This window comes from Pterocles gutturalis, unplaced genomic scaffold (assembly GCF_000699245.1).
Source record: "Pterocles gutturalis isolate BGI_N339 unplaced genomic scaffold, ASM69924v1 scaffold3243, whole genome shotgun sequence".
In the NCBI taxonomy this organism is placed as follows: domain Eukaryota; kingdom Metazoa; phylum Chordata; class Aves; order Pterocliformes; family Pteroclidae; genus Pterocles; species Pterocles gutturalis.
The window spans coordinates 38,997-55,123 of record NW_010120165.1 but is presented as its reverse complement, the minus strand read 5'-3'; the positions used below and the strand labels follow the sequence as shown (position 1 = coordinate 55,123).

The following is a 16,127-nucleotide window of genomic DNA, read 5'->3' as shown; positions in this document are numbered from 1 at the left end:
ATTGGACGTTGGTGCTGGGAGAAGTTAGGTTTCTTGGGCTACTTCTAGTCCCTGAGGTGGGGAAAAGTGGGATTTTTTTTTTTTTTCCCCTAGGCATTTTAAAGGTGCTGTTGACATTTGCCACCTTCTTTGAGTCACCTCAGTCACCTTCCTCATTCTCCCCTAACTGTGAAGAAAGACTGGTCAGTTGTCTGTTCTAGTTGTTTTGGTGGTCTCTTAGATACTTCCTGGCATAGCAGAAAATATGAGTTAGAACTAAAAAATAACAATTATGAATTCAATGCTGGTGTGCAAGAGATCCTCACCATTTTGAACTCTTTCTGGATCCTTTTGAGGTCAGCGATATACGCCCCGCTAAGGGTAGTTGAAGCCCTTCCCATCTAGGCAGGGGAGCAACAACTTTCAGTTGGAGTGAGGTTACATGTGATGGTTTGCAGAGAAGACAGTGGGGCGACTTAATGAGAAAGGCATTCAGAAAGTAACTTATTGCAAGTCTGATGTATTAAGAAATGAATAAAAGGAGGAATAAAAGTGAAACATACCACATGGAATATGGTTTGTGAAGTAATGAATGACAGGCAAGAACTTGTATGAAGATGTCCAATGGAGGAGGTGGCACATAAGAAACCCAATCTGTTTTCCTATTTGGGGGTGATACAACTTAAGAAGCCCCTAATCTAATTACTGTTAGTTCTAGCTGTTCATTCATGCTTGTCTTGCAGCACTGAGGATTTGTACTATTTGACAGTAAGGAGGGAGGACGGATGCACTGAAAAAAGAGTATCTGTTTCATAGGAGTTTTTTTTTGGTTTTGTTTTTTTTTTTTGTAAAAGGAGTTTGATGGAGTATGGCAGGATATCACTGGCACAAATCAGAGGTAGGGGATCCAGACTGCTGAAGTTAGTACTGAAACCACAGAAACGCTCATGGAACTACAACCTCAAAGGCAGGTGCAAAATGCTTAGTAGAAGTTTTCACTGTATTTGGTTTGTACTTGTTGAATCATGTCTACTTAGATTTAATTTTGTTAGCACCTACAATTATGGAGTCCTGAACCATGGTGAGCCCTTCAACTATTTTCCACAATTTTTTTAAAGACAAATTCAAAATGACAGTATCTGCTTCTCAAACCTACAAGTAATTCTTCACTGATTTGCAATTTACCAGCAAAAATGAAAGAGCAATGTTTCCAGTGAACTAGAAAGCAACGGAATTTTGCTTATAAATAAAGGGAACTTTAATCCAGTTTTTTCTTTCCCTGTAGAATATGAAGGTCTTGTAAACCAGACTGTCCCTTCATTTGCATCTGTGTCTTTCAAAAATATTTTTTTATGCATAACATCCTTGGCAGTTTACAGGGGAGAATTTGGCACACTGGTAGAAATTTAATTTCTCTACATAGGTGCAGATTAGACACATCACTGCTCAGTTTTCTTTCAGCATTTAATAGGTGAGACGTAAGAACAATTTACTGGTTTATTTAGCATATGCATCTCTGAACTAAGAGTAGAATGTCAGTTAGAAAATGCTCATTTGTGTGTATCTATTTTGAAGTAAAATGGCCCCTTCTTTAGGGAATATAGCCATAGTACAACTGCCCAAATACAGCCTGCACAGGTTAGGTAACATCCAGCTTGGGCCAGGCTAAATGACAGGTATAAATCAGTTTGTAGTTTGAACTTTGCTTTCTGTGTAGTTAACAAAGATTTCCTTTAAAAGAAGTCTTGGGGGGTGGAAATAATTCTGAGTGTTTCTGTTTTCTGTTGCTAGTATCACTGCATTTTGGGGCAGTAAGTGGACCAGTGTAGAGTCTGGGTCTTGTGCAGTCCTCTCATCCTTCTGCCTTCCCCCTTCCCCCCAAAAAAAAATCTGTTCAAAGAAAATGTCAAGATTTGGGGGGGGAGGTATGTATTGTTCTTGTGACAGTTTAAATATTACCTTTCTGTAGGATGAAAGTCACGGGAGCCTGCTTTCTCCTTGCAAACTGTAAGCAGAGCTAACCCCTCCTGAGATGCTTTAGAGAAGTGAAGCACAGCTGGGTGTAGGAACTAACTGGATGCTGCCTGACATTTATTGCTGTACTGCAGTTCAGTGTCTTTTAGACATATCTGAGTTGTTCCTCATGCTGTGAAAATGCACCATGCTGTTGTGTATACCAAGAGTTCTTAAGTTCTTAATACACAGTGGTATTTTGACATTCAAAGACTTCTTAAAACTAGGAGGTTTGACATTGTGATAAGCTGATATTGAAGGATAAGCCTCTTCAAAATTTCTTTAAAAAAAATCAAGGAAAAGGATAAAACCAGTTATTTTTTTACCTATGTTATGAGAGATTTATTTTCTTTCCCATTCTGTAGCACCTCCTGGGTCTGCAGCAGCAGGTAGCCTAACAGGCTGCTTCTAAAGCTGTACTTACCTCAGTTGCTGATGGTAGTGCACAGAGACGGACTGTTTTGGTAAGACAAGGCTCCACTGAAGTTACTGCTAATAAGCAAACTAGCTCTGTTCAGTTCAGTCCCATTCAAAACACAGGAGAAGAATCTTTGCCAAAATTGAAAGGCTGAAACTATTACAGAGGATAACAATTATTTATTTCAAGTGAGTGTAAAACATATTTTCAAAATAAACGCTTAAACAACACTTGACTGTTAACCACATATATTAATTGTATTCTCTGTAGGCATGAAATATAGGAAGTGTTCAGCTTTGTATTCCTTCATTTTATTAATGCAGGTTTGTTCTAGCTAGCATTTAATATAAGCAGTGCTTCTTAAGTACCACCTCAGATGCCAGATACAGTGTGCCTTCTCACTCTGAAGTGTTACTCCGTTGTAGCCTAATTTACTATGAGTAAAAGGGCTTGACTCTTCTATTTCCCTAATGCTTAAAAAAAAAAACCCTGAAACCTTGAAGTAGTGGTAGATGTGATTAATTTGACTATTTGGTTTTAAATTGTTGTACCTACACTTCTTTAAACAGAAGCTTATACTAGTTCTTGCAGTAGCGCAATAGTTTTTTTGTATTTCTGTAGCAAGTTGTTTTCCTAGTTTAGTGTGAGTGCTCTGGTGCTGGCTTGATCATCTTCTTTGTAAGCACAGCTCCATGATGTAGTGAGTGATTCTTTTGCAAAGAGTCACTCTAGGGATGTCATATGCTCGAGTTGGATTTTCACATGCTGCTACAGGTGAATCGATGTCCTACAGATATGAAATGTGGACATTCCTCAGCATGTAGTTTGTGGGGTTTGGGGCTTTATTTTTTTAGTACCTTTGAGTACATACTCCTCCTGTACTTACACTGGTCCATGTAAAAACCAAACTGAGCCTAGCCTTGTTTGTGTGTGGTAGAGCTCTGCTCACCTTTTAGAGCTGGAAATGAAATTCAGGGAAGTTCCCTCCTACGAGTGGGTATATTGCTGGTTGAGCTGCCTCTCTTCCGTACCACAGGCAGACTTGCCTCCAACCTGACCTGCCTGCACCCTGAGCTGATGCTGTGCAGGGCACTGTAGCAGCGATTTCTTGCTGGGGTCTTCTCTGCTGTGCTCTAGTCTGGGACACGCTGCTGCCGTCCTCACACTGCTTTTCTCTCCCTTAACGTGTACCTAACCTCTTTTCTCTGCCTTGGTTTAGCTACACGGCTGAGAGAATGACGGTACTGCAATAGGGATTTTTTGGAAATCAGTATAAGCCTTGGGTTTTATACTATTTCATTATGACTCTTCTAATCCTCTGGCTCCTGACTAATTATCATTCAGTCAGAACCCTTATGGCTCCATGGCTGAGGCAGCAATGGCAGGATTGTGTTGATTTGGGGTTTCTTTCCTTTCCTTCTTAAATACTGTGTTAAGGGAGTCTCTGTTGTATGTTCTGGTACCACTATGCAGCAGTGAGATCTGCATCCAAATCTGAGGTGTTCCTATCATATTTAGTATATTTGGCAGATTCCCATAATGGAGCATGTTAAAGAATAAGCAGTCTAGGGAAAACAAAGTTGCCAGCCTTGAAGTAGTAATTCCTAGAAAAAGAGGCTGGTTACACCGTTAAACCCCTTTTACTCTGCATGGAGATACTAAGGAAGGAATTGGGCTGATGGTCAGCTCCATTTATATAGTCAACACTCACTCATTCAAGATTACTTGAGGCATACACAAACATGCTCAAGTCCTTGCAGACTCTCAAGATCCAGCAGGGTTTATTAACTCAGGCTCAGTGCCAAGCAAATACAACTCTGCTGCTCCCAGACCAAGTAGGATGTGCTTTTTTGGCATGGAGTCTGAGCTGTTAAAGCCTGCCAAGCATGAAGGGTGCAGACCTGGGTCCAGTGCTGTTCTCAAATCCAGGAGCTCTGGAAATGCGTTGCATGTGGCTCAGCTTGGAACTACCAGGGCGCATTAGAGCAACAGCAGTTTCAGCCCTGTTAACCTTGGGCTTGCTTCTTTGCTTGTTTTTGTTTTCGTCATCTTTTTAGGACTTTTTTTTTTTTTACAGGTGTGTGTTTTTGTTTTTTGTGGGTTGTTTTTAAACTGTTAACTCTGAGTTCTGGGAAAATGTATGAGCTTGGTCAGCCCCAGGCTCAGCTAACACTTTCTGTGTATGCAGTATGGCATATAAGGAGCATCTTGGAAGCAGACTGCAGAGGCACTGAGCTTGCTGAGCAGGAACCAACTCAGGGCTAGCACTGAGTCAGTGCTGCAAGACTCTAATGACCCTAAACTGACTTTAATTTTTCTGTTCAGTGATTCCCAGCACATTTTGCAGTGGAACAATATACAAATGTTTCCGTTGTGCCCCTTTCTCACAGCCTTCATGGGCTATGATAGTGGAGTGCTGACCACTGCACACGAAGCGTGGAGTTCAGGAGGAGTGCTGCTAGTTAGGGCTCATGTTTTGGTTTTGTGGAGTACATATCCATGGTACATACACTGAGATTACGTTTAATAACTGCGGTTGTCATGAGGGTAATTAGCTTTTCTGTTTGGATTTGAAAATACCTTCTGGAAAAACTGCAGTGTGCTTGGAGTAAGTCAAAATACTTTTAAGACTATATGCTTGATAGTCTGTGGATTGTTACAGTACTTGAAATTAAATTTTTCTCACAAAATTCACAAATGTTTGCTTACTTTTTCCAAGCAAAAAGTCATACAGCTCTTCTGGGTTTTTCCATATGCAGGTGCAGCTGGGACAAGCAGATATAAAATGCCCGATCACAGAGTGCAGCGAACACCTGGATGAAACAACTGTCCTCTATAACCTGCCCCATGACGACATCATCAAGTATAAATATTTCCTGGAACTCAGCCGCATTGACTCCAGCACCAAGCCATGTCCTCAGTGCAAGCGCTTTACAACCTTCCGGAGGAGAGGCCACATTCCTACCCCTGCCAAATTGGAGAACAAATACAAAGTGAGCATGCTTGCCAGGGCCATGGGTTAGATGGTACCACAGAAGTAGGACAGCATTTGGTGGGCAGTAAAGAGCTTTCTTGCATCACTGGGGTTCTGTGCAAGCTGTGATTAGGAATGTGAATCTGTAGTACATCATGGATTAACAACTTAATTCATTTTTAACAGTTGAAACAGTTGAACTTCAGTCCTTATTTCTTTGGCAGGTGGTGTAATTTTATCCTGACGCACAATTTAAAGAGTGTTTTCTCTCTGACATGCAAACAATATGGTCAGGATCAGAAGAGACTGGGGAAGGGAAGTTATCACTGTAACTGATAATTTTAGACATACAACTCCAGCAAAGATAAGTTTTTGCTGAAACTCTGAACAAATGAATTCTGGGCATTTGTGGTGCTAGGCTATTTGTTTGCTTCTTCCTTAGGACTAGAGCTCTTGTCCAATCCACTTCTTGGTTTTGATTTCTTCAGTCCCTTTCAAGAGGTTATAGGTTACTCTAGCCTTATCACTCACAGTACAGAAAACTTGAGAAACAGGAAAAACTTCCCTTTTACAGCATTTCTTTTAGTAGAAGATTTGCTTATACTGTGATTTCAATCAAAGATAAAAAGCAAGAGGTTACAGTTAGAAGCTTTGAGCTGCTGAAGGTCCATCTCAGTTCCAGAAGACGAAGGTTCTGTCTGCAGCATCATGCTCTCTGTGTTAGTTTTCCATCCGGTTATTAGATTTGTTGTGGTTAATTTAATGATTGAGCTGTCCTTTCCTGGACAAACCAGTTCTCCTCAGTAGGAGTTTAGATGGCTGGTTAGATAGCCCTAATTACACAGCATAAGATTCAGCCCAGTATGGAGATTAAGAGGTAGAAGGTTGTGTATCCAGTGGAGCTGAAACCATGATAAAGCTAACTCTGAGTTATGAGCTACTTATGTATATCTGTGCAGTGCATGAATTACATGCCACAATGTCTGTTGGACTCAACATTTTCAGATTTTTTTGGCATGTTACACGGAGGTGGAGAAATTCAAAACTACAGGTAAAATTCCTTCTGCCCACAGCCCTTCTCCTTCACCTGCCCGCTTAGCATTCCCTCAGGTGTAGACAGGATGTGCAGTCCAAAGTAGATCAGATGTTGTAATGCTCTGCAGCAGCCTCTCTTAAGGCACCAGAGGCTGTAACTGCCTCACTGATGTGGGTCACAGGTGGTGCAGCTGTTGTATCGTGGGATGCAAACTCTGACTGTTCCTCAAGGCACAGAAATGAGTTGTTCTGCCCACCAGTGCTCTTCTGTGAGTTAAAATGCTATAGTTAAAGTGTTCCCACCACTTCCCTACAAATCATAATCAGAAGGAATGGGAGACTGGGTGATCCATGAAATAGTGCAAGACAGAAGCAGTTCCCTGGTCCTGTGGTGATGCATTATGTGTAGCTCTGATCTGTAGAGCTCAAGTCTTCTCCTGGGGACAGACTCTGGCAAAATGTGTCCTTTGACCTGTGGTCAGGCATTGGCTGGAAGAATGTCTAGTTGATGCTGGTCAGAAATGTAATTGGGAAAGTGCTAGCAAACAGCATGATCACAGATCCAGGGCTTCAGCCTGCTCCCTGAACCTGTGTTGTTTTCTGCCGTAGGTACAGTTTTAGTGACTTGTTTTAAGCTTAGCACAAGAAAGAGTTTTGCTGTAGGGATAAGATTTAAAACGAAGACTATATGTGAGATTGTGTATATGTGAGTAGTTACATACACACATAGCTGTGGACCGTTAATTATCTTAGTTTTCTTGGACTCTCATGGTTGTTTGCATGGTAGCTTGCCTGTGCCTTGAATTATAGGCTCTTTGGATGTATAGACTCAGTTTCTTTTGCATATAGCATAAGAAACATCTGACTGGAGACTGGAAGACTCACATATTCACGTGCAAGCTATATAAACAGCAGTTGCCCAGAGGAATTCTGCACAAGCACTGGAAGTACTTGCCTTTAGAAGAACTGAGTCATGCATGGGGAAAGTCTACCCACAAATAGGATCACTGCACAGAAGGGCTCAGTGCCAGTGTCCTCGCTCTCCTATGCACTGCAACAGGAAAACACTGTAAAATCCAAGAGTACTTTTAAACAGATACTGTTGAAATGTTATTAATGACATTCATATATATATATTTAAAATTATAAAGAAACTTAACCTCTAAATTTAAAGAAGTAGCAAAGTTATTAGATTACTCTTCCTTACTATAGCTGTTTTACATCAGCTAAGCTGTTCAAAGCCCAGCAGTTTAGTTTTTCAGTTTTGAGATCGAAGTCTCAGTGTGCTAAGCCTAGAAAGTTAGCTGGTGCATATATGTTGAGAGCGAAGGAGGGGAAGAAAAGGGAAACTTGCTGTCCAAACCTTTCTTCTCCCATTAGTGCCACTTAGGACAGCACAGTACAGCAGTGTGACTATTTAGTTACCTATATCAAATATTTGTGTCACAAATGGATCCACCTTTAAGTAATGAAATACCACTGCGCCTTGTCTTATGACCTAAATTGGGAGTGTAAGACTTGGGTGTAGACAAGATCCTAATAAACCTTTTGGTCAAAGCTGGTATGTCAAAGTGCAAAGGAAATGGACAAAAATTGGAGAAATTGGTAGTTCAGTTCCTATGCATGGAACAGATGCAGATTTTACAAGAGAGTATGTCGGCTTGTTCTACTGAGGGATTTGGGGTTGGTTTTTTTCTTTTTTTGAAGGGCAGGCGTCCCCCATAAGCCTTGGATTTTACTGGTTTTTTTGATGTTAGCTCTTTGACCAGCCACCTGCCATGAAGAAGCCGTTCTTGATTCTTGGACTCTATTTCTGCCCTATCAACCTGTGAGGTTCGTAATGAAGTTTTCTTGTTCACTTCTGTCAAGAGATACACACATCACATAGAGGAAGGGCTTGAGTTCCTCGCTTTGGAAATGTAAATTTTTTTTCAGTGCAGTTGTTATATAAACTCTTTTGTTTGAGCTACTCAAGAGTTTCTGAAACTGGTTGCTCTAGAACTTGTAGGAATCTATACCTGCAAAGATACTGTGATAGAGTGGAGCTATGTAGTTCATATCAATCCATTCCTTCCTTTTTGGATTACATTTTAACCTTGACTAGCAGATATCTTCATGGCTACATGTCCCTTCAATCTGCCTCAAGCCTGAACTGCTGCAGACATAGTGATTTTGCCATGCTCTTCCTCTTTGCTCTCAGCTGTTTATTCCTGCCAGCTTGCTTTTGCTCATGTTGATGTTTTGGTGTCACACTGTGAGCTGGATCAAAGATCAGCTCCAATGGGATACAGTATTTGTTTGGTTTGTTGTTGCTTATTTTCAGCTGGTATAAGAGAGGGCATGGGTTGCTGATGAGGAGGAGGCAGCCGTTTCGCAGGAGCCCATATTTTGCAATAAAGTGACTCTGTAGCTAGAGATTGTAATTCCTGTAATTAGTTAGTTGAACTGTTTTGGCTATCCTGTTGTATGGCTAGCTTTCCACGAAACAGCAGAAAATCCCACTGAGTTTTTCACAGCTTCAGGCTCTCATAGTGTTTTTAATGTGCAGTCAGTGATGCTATCATTATCTCACATCGAGCAGTGTTTTGTGTTGCTGTTACCTACCAGTTTTGAAGGATCTTTTCCTGGGAGGTAAGGAAAATTATAGTTAGAATAGTTTGCAGTGAAGAGGCTAGCTAAGAAAATGCAAAATGTTAGCCTCAAAGGTCAGTGTTTCAGAAAGTTGAGAACCAAAAGGTTTAGTATGAGAAGTTGTGTGATCTTTTCTATTTCAAGGGAGACTGACCTCCAGATGGCATAGAAGTTTGTGTATATATCCATCTTCTTCATTCAGATTGACTGAAATTAAAAATAGTACAATAAATGGAAAAATATATGTGTGAGGAAGAACATATTTGAAAAACACTACATTAATGTTTTGTGTTTTTTCAGGTATAGTTTGTTTGCTTTGCTGGACTATAATATATTTTACTGTTTTAAGTTATATGTAGACAGCATGTTTGTGTCTTCACTGTGGTGATTTCATGCACTAATACTGAAGGTTAAAACAAATCCTATTTTACTTTTTTTCTTTCAGAAAAGCAGAGAAAAAATGGAATAAGAATATGAAAGACTGCTGTAATTGCCCTTTTGTGTTCCTATTTCTTAAGCACACTGGTGTCACAGTGCATCCAAGTTTGCATAGGTTTAGGGTTTTGTTTTGCAGCCACTAGTTCCAGGACAAATAAGGTTCATAAGTACTTAACATACTTAATGTGTGTTCAAATAGTATTGAACAACAGAGAAGTTAAGTGACCCATTCAGAACATGAAAACTATTTACCAGTTCAATTTTGTGGAAGGTGCTGTCAGGGCAGCAGGTAGAAGAGAACTAGGAACTCCAAACCTGGTAATGAGGTAGACAGTTCCCACTAGTTTACTTCAGTTAGTCAGGGCCATTCATGGTAACAAATGTTATTCTGAGTTCATGTGGCTATAGCCTCATCCTGTATTTCAGTACTTGATAAGTGATGTATTTGGAAACATGTCAGTGTGCATGTATAAGATTAGATATGTATCGGTGGCTGCTATATTTCTTGCAATTGTATACATGCTATAATAGAGTTTGCAATGAATTTTGGTCAAATTTTCACCCCAAAAAACCCCAAAACCAAACCCATAAAACTTGTGTTTTAAATTATGTTGACATTTTGTTTAAGAAAGAAACTTTAATTTGCAGATTCCCAGATCTGTTGGTTTGGGTTTTTAACATTCATGTTCCATCTAAAATGTCTGAATCCTGCAACTGATGAAAGCTTTAAGGTTGCAGAACACTTAATTGTGGCTAGAAGCTTCATCTTTGGTTGAGATGAAAATATGATTACTGAGTAATACAATGCAATGCCTGCTATAATCTATCTCCCCAGCAGTAGGTCACTGTGACATACATTATTGAAATAAGTAAATTCAAAGCTTGGGCAGGGAGGGAAGCAGAAGTGCAGGATAATGTATTTCCTTTGGTTTAGTATCTGGGCTAGTAGACAAATAAATCAGAGGAAGGGCACCCGTTATATTTTGTATTCCTTTTGGTAATAATATAATAATAATGTTTGTAATCCGCATATTGCAGCTTTCATTTTTTTTTACAAACAAGTTTCATTTGCTGTTCTTTCCTGGTTTTGTGCTGCCTACCTGTGTTTTCAGTAACTTATTTAATTGACAGGAAGCATGTGATAAGTGCAGTTTTCTTCTGTGTAAGGTATCTTACTGTGTGCCTTAGCAAAAATGTCACTTCATAGCTATAGAAAGCAGTAAGTCATACTTGCACTGGGTACAGGATATCAGAATTTCATCCATTTTAATATTGCACTCTCTTAGAATCTGCTTGATAAATGTATGTATGCTAACACTTCAATGCACGTACGATTTTTTTTTTTTACAGCAATAAGGACTAGAAGATGGTAGCTGACTAAAATGTTAATGCGTTGTAATAAGAAGAAAATACGCCAACTTCTTGATACTGCTTCACTCCTTTGCACTTTGGTTTTGTTCCCAGGCAAGGGATTCTGGAGGGGAAAATGCTGTCTTATGAGTAGTGAGGAAATTATTAATTCTTTTGACTGTTAACTCCCATTCTTGCACTTGCTGATCTGTAGATGTGGATTGGTGTAAAAAGGTATGGTGAAGTAATGCATTGGGCAACACATCATACAGTCCACTGTTAAAGGTAAAATATTTGCTTAAACAGTGCTCCACAGGCAGAGGTACATCACTTTATACAAATGAAGCTATGACTGTCACATGCTGCTGCCCTGTAAAAGAAAAAAACATTTGTTCTCTACAGATGAAGTTAAAGACAACCACTGAAAAATGGGTCATCTAGGGTTATAAAGATGCCCAGCTTGAGCCATTGTGTCAATTAGGTTTTTAATGTGAAATATTAAAAAAACTGTTATCTCTGTGGGGAATAGCATTAAAGGTAGCAGGCGGCTTCATTTCTTGGTCATGCATCTGAGATCAGATCAGCTTTGTATTAGCATGCTGGTAGTGACAGATGTAGGAATTACACACGTAAATAATAATTTTGGCTGCCCCCCAGCAAAATACTTAAGGGAGATCAGAGCGCCTAGTTTGGTCTCTTAACTGAAGAGGAGGCAGTGTACCACCAGTCGGGTGTCTGAGCAGAGGGCACAGTGACTGGTGGGAGTGAGGGCTTCAGAAATACATTTTGGGTGCTTCACATGTGACTATACAATAGGATGTAGTTTCCTGAACAGCACTCCCACACCATGCATGGCCAGCACAGACACGGCTGTGGTTCAGTGGTGAACCAGGTTTGGACACAGATAAAACCAAAGAGCCTTTTTTTGGCTGGTTGAATTCCTCAGTCCTGTCCATAAGCTGGTACAAAGCCAGAGCAGTGCAAGGTGTGGGCTGCAACTGGAGCTGGTGGACAGGGCTTGGCAGTCACTCGAGAGGTGTGCCTTCCTGCTTCTCGGGCTGAGACATCTTGCTGCCAAACACGGCAGAAGTGAAGATGTTGCAGGAGCAGATATGCCTATGTTTAATGTGGATTCTGGTTCTTGCTTTCCTTAGTCACAATCCAGGTAGGAGGCCTGTCTTTCATCAGATAAGCACCTGCAATGTGCCTGTATTTATTACTTCTACAAACACAGCAGCTACCATAGTGTTTTTTCAAAAAAATATCCAGGCTTTGGAGGAAGACATGACGATGATGGTACCTTTTTGATCCAATGATTTAAAACCCAGGGAGTCAGAAGAACAGATCCTTACTCAATTTAAGGAGCTTGGCTTGCATTTTTGGCCGTTAGGTGTGGTCTGTAACAAGTGGGCGTTTTGGCACAGCCACAGCTCACCGTTAAACAATGAAGAGCAAAAGGAGGTATGTGACTTCCAGGTTGTAGTTGTGGCATTAGGTTGAGACCCTTGCACTGGGCCCCTTCTCCCAGGACCACTTCTAATTTAAGCTTCATAACCCATTCTGATCTCTGTAGAGCCCCTTCAGAAGACCAGGTACTCCCTGGTGATAGCCTTGGCAGTGGAATTTATAACTAGAAGACTGTAAACTGGCTGCTAATTTTTAGGTGATCTCACACATATATTGGGGCAACTGAATAAGCTTCCTGGATTTTGTCTTTTGGCATTTGAGCCATGCGGTGAATTTTGGGCGGCAGTTCGTATGCTTGGACCAAGCTACTTGTGCACTGTTTGATTGGGGCCTTTCCTGGCTTTCGCAATTAGTTTTGTATTCTCTCTTTTTTAAAAGAAAAAGAACAAGTTAGCTTCCACAGCTTCTTGTGTTTTTAAAACTGACACTTCAAACGATGTTAGACTTTTGCTGGGCAGGTACTCTCTTAATTTAAGAGCAGTGGTTTTAAAACAGACTTTCCAGGTGGTTTGGTGCCCACCTTGCAAACGTGTGTTTTCTTATTTATACAGATCCAGTGTCCATCTTGCCAATTTGTCTGGTGTTTCAAGTGCCACTCTCCCTGGCATGAAGGCGTTAACTGCAAAGAATACAAGAAGGGAGACAAGCTTTTGCGTCACTGGGCCAATGAGATTGAACACGGGCAGAGGAATGCCCAGAAGTGTCCAAAATGCAAGGTGAGCTGCTCTCCCGTGGCTTGCAGGTAGTGGCTTCAGTCCTTTTAAATATGCAGATATTTGTAGCTTCTGCTCAGCATTGGAAATGGAATACATGCTTGCTGTGTAGATTCTTGTCAATGACACATTGAGAAAAACAGATCATAAGTTTTACTTGCTGGTTCCTGCACTGATTCTGCAGAATCTCTGCATGAAAAGAAACATGGAAATCATAAGAGGGGGGCTGTCAGGTTTTCCAGAGAGATTGGGTGAATTCAGTTTCTGAGTAAGGCAGAAGGTAGTCTATCAACAAGTTAAAGCCTCCCCCCCGTAGTTAAGATTTGGCAAAACCACAAGTTTTTTACGATTAAATGTCAGTTCTTCACAGCCCTTTCTCAGGATGTAGTTTAATTTTCAACACTGAAGTGCAGTCCCCCACCCTAAAAACATCATTAATCACTTTCGGGGTAGGAAATATTTCCTGCTGCTCAAATGAGATGCAACAGTCCTGCACACCTCTGCCCCAGCTGCCCTTAATTAAGGTGGCCATTCTGTTTGTTCACTGTTTTTTTTTTCACAGCACTTATCTCCAGCTACTAACAGAGTAGTAAGTCAAAACCTTGAGAGTGCCATGGTGGTGGGAGACTTTTTTTTGAAAGGGAGTACCTAATCTGAACCTATCTATGGCTCTACATCTACCTCATGAAGAGGACAAAGTAAGGAAACTGGAGCATTTGGTAGGAAATAAATGTTGAATGGGAAGATATACTTCTAAATGCCCACGTATACTTCTAAATGCTTTTATCACACTTTGAGCCTTACTCTGGGCAAATAAGGGGATGTTTATTGGTTTACTAAGTTTCTTATTTTGGTCTTGGGAAAAGAAATGCCTGTGATGCCATAGCTTGAAATTGAAAGATTTCAAAACACTAAGAAAAATTCAAAGAGCTCTGAAATCAGCAGTTGGTTGTTTACTCTTCCTCCTGCATGCGCATGACATTTGAACAGAGTTTTAACAGCTTGCTCTTTGGTAAGAGTTGATAGGTTTGAGCCAATTCTAAAAATGTTCACTTTCTGGGAAGTTTTACAGTAAAATCCTTTCACAAACTTTGTTCCTTTTGGAGTGGGAAGAAGTATCTGTTTAGTTTTTAATTATTTGACTTCTGTCCAGATTCAGATTTTATGACAATGCAAATGATGCAACTATTAAAATAAGTCGTCCAAAAAAAAAGAAAATGCACAAAGCAAAAAAGTATGAATGTGGAAAAGCAGCGGAAGTGGGCTGGTAGCTGGAAAGAGAAAGAAACTAAAACTACAAAGCCTAATGTGTTTACCCTTAAGAAGTTTTAAATTGAAAAAGCCAAATGTACAACTGTTTTCACCATCTTCAAAATAAAAGGCTGAATGCTTGAAACTTAGGCAGGTTAAGTCACAACTTTTGAAGCCTGAAGTTGTATGAGTTTGGCTTTTCATTCCAAAAAGACTTTGTTTCTTTTCTTAATCAAAAGAAAATAAAACTTCCAGGAGGCAGTATGGAAAGTTATGAAACTAGCACAGAAAAAGAACCTTTGTTAACAAGTCCTTTCTGGTAATGTAGTTTATAAGTGAATATTGAAGGAAGAGTTTGACCTTTTCATAAACTGTATTGCTACCCCCCACTACTGGTATTTTTAATTCAGAGGTGAAAAAAATTCTTCCTGCCTATAGCCTCCAAAATGTTTATATCAACACATTGTTTGTTTTTAAATCAAATCTATAACTAGCAAGTAATCAAAAGAACCACTTAGAAGTGGTTACTGTTCTCTTTCTTTCTTCTTTCTTAATTTGTTATGAAGTAGTTATAACAAGTACTTCTTATGCAACATTCTTCATCAAAACATTAATAGGTGTCTGGACACATGGGGGTAAACATACCAACAAACAGTTAACAACTGTAAGTCAGGAGGATCGCAGCTAATGCTTTCTCTGCCTCTCTCTCTCCTGCTACCCTGCCAAACCTCTGTATAAAATAACATTAAATCAGATGACTACCCTATTTTCCAATAAAATAGAGAAAGGAGTGACAAAGAAAGCAGAGTTGGTAACATACTATTTGATTTATCCTTCTGGATCAACATAGGCAATGTTTCAGGTGACAACATTTTATTTTGATATGTGCATATATTCTATTTAAAGAACCTCTTTCATGTTTTGGTTACAAATTTGCAGCAATCAAAATTGGCAAGCAGATTGAGGAAAAGTCAAGATTAAATTGTGTCAAGATATTAGTCTTCAATCTTTACACTAAAACTAAAGCTAAGAGAAATTAAAGGTAGAAACTTCAGTAGGGGTAGAATTTCATTACTGAGATAACTTGTAAAATTACTGGTGACTTCCAAAGTGTGACACTGATTACAATGTAAACTGTGACCATACTTCATGTATATCTTCTGGAGATAATTATATATACACACAGACTGTGTTTCTTTAAGTAGCGATACCATAGAGATGTAGAATGCACAATTATCTTGTCTGGGCGTGCAGGCGAGAAAACGGGAACACTCTTATCCTGCGTGTATATATAGGCAGATCCTTAGGCAAGTATTCACAGGTTTTTCAGTGGTTTTGGTAAGTGCTTTGAAAGAACATAATCATTTGTAATGTGAATACTAGTGGCACTGTTAAATAAGCTTAAACTTCATTACTTTTTCCTGTACATGGACACATCTTTAGTGCATCTAATAGAAATAGCTTATATTTACCTGGTCTCTCTAAGATATGCTTACATAAGCAAATAAAAATGCTACATGCTGTCAAAATACAGAACTGTAGATTCATTTTGTGAATATATATCAGTATGGAAATATTACAAAATGCTACTTTTAAAAAATCATATCTTAAATTAATTTTGATGTATTTTTTGTTTTTAGTAGAGCCTTTTCCAAATCTTTTATACACTTTTTTAAAGAAACTCAGCATAGACTATTTTTCTTAACAAGACTTGTCCAAAAAGTGCTTGTCTTGTTCTAGAGGGAGCTGACTAATTAGTGCAAATTTGCTACATGTTGTTAGATGCCTCTTCATAAAACCTATAACCTTATTTGTCTTTCCCCATGACTGTTTTAGGTTTTTGTTTTTTACAATTTCT

At 39.5% G+C, this 16,127-nt stretch overlaps 1 protein-coding gene across 1 annotated transcript in view; it reads left to right on the top strand.

Moving 5' to 3' along the window:
- The window catches only part of LOC104464142 (probable E3 ubiquitin-protein ligase RNF217), a 52,527-nt gene that overhangs the window by 23,338 nt on the left and 13,062 nt on the right, over positions 1-16,127 (top strand). Inside the window, exons 3-4 of the mRNA XM_010076777.1 lie at positions 5,170-5,403; positions 12,857-13,021. Of these exons, the coding sequence (XP_010075079.1) occupies positions 5,170-5,403; positions 12,857-13,021 (399 nt within the window). The remainder of the gene's footprint in view (positions 1-5,169; positions 5,404-12,856; positions 13,022-16,127) is intronic.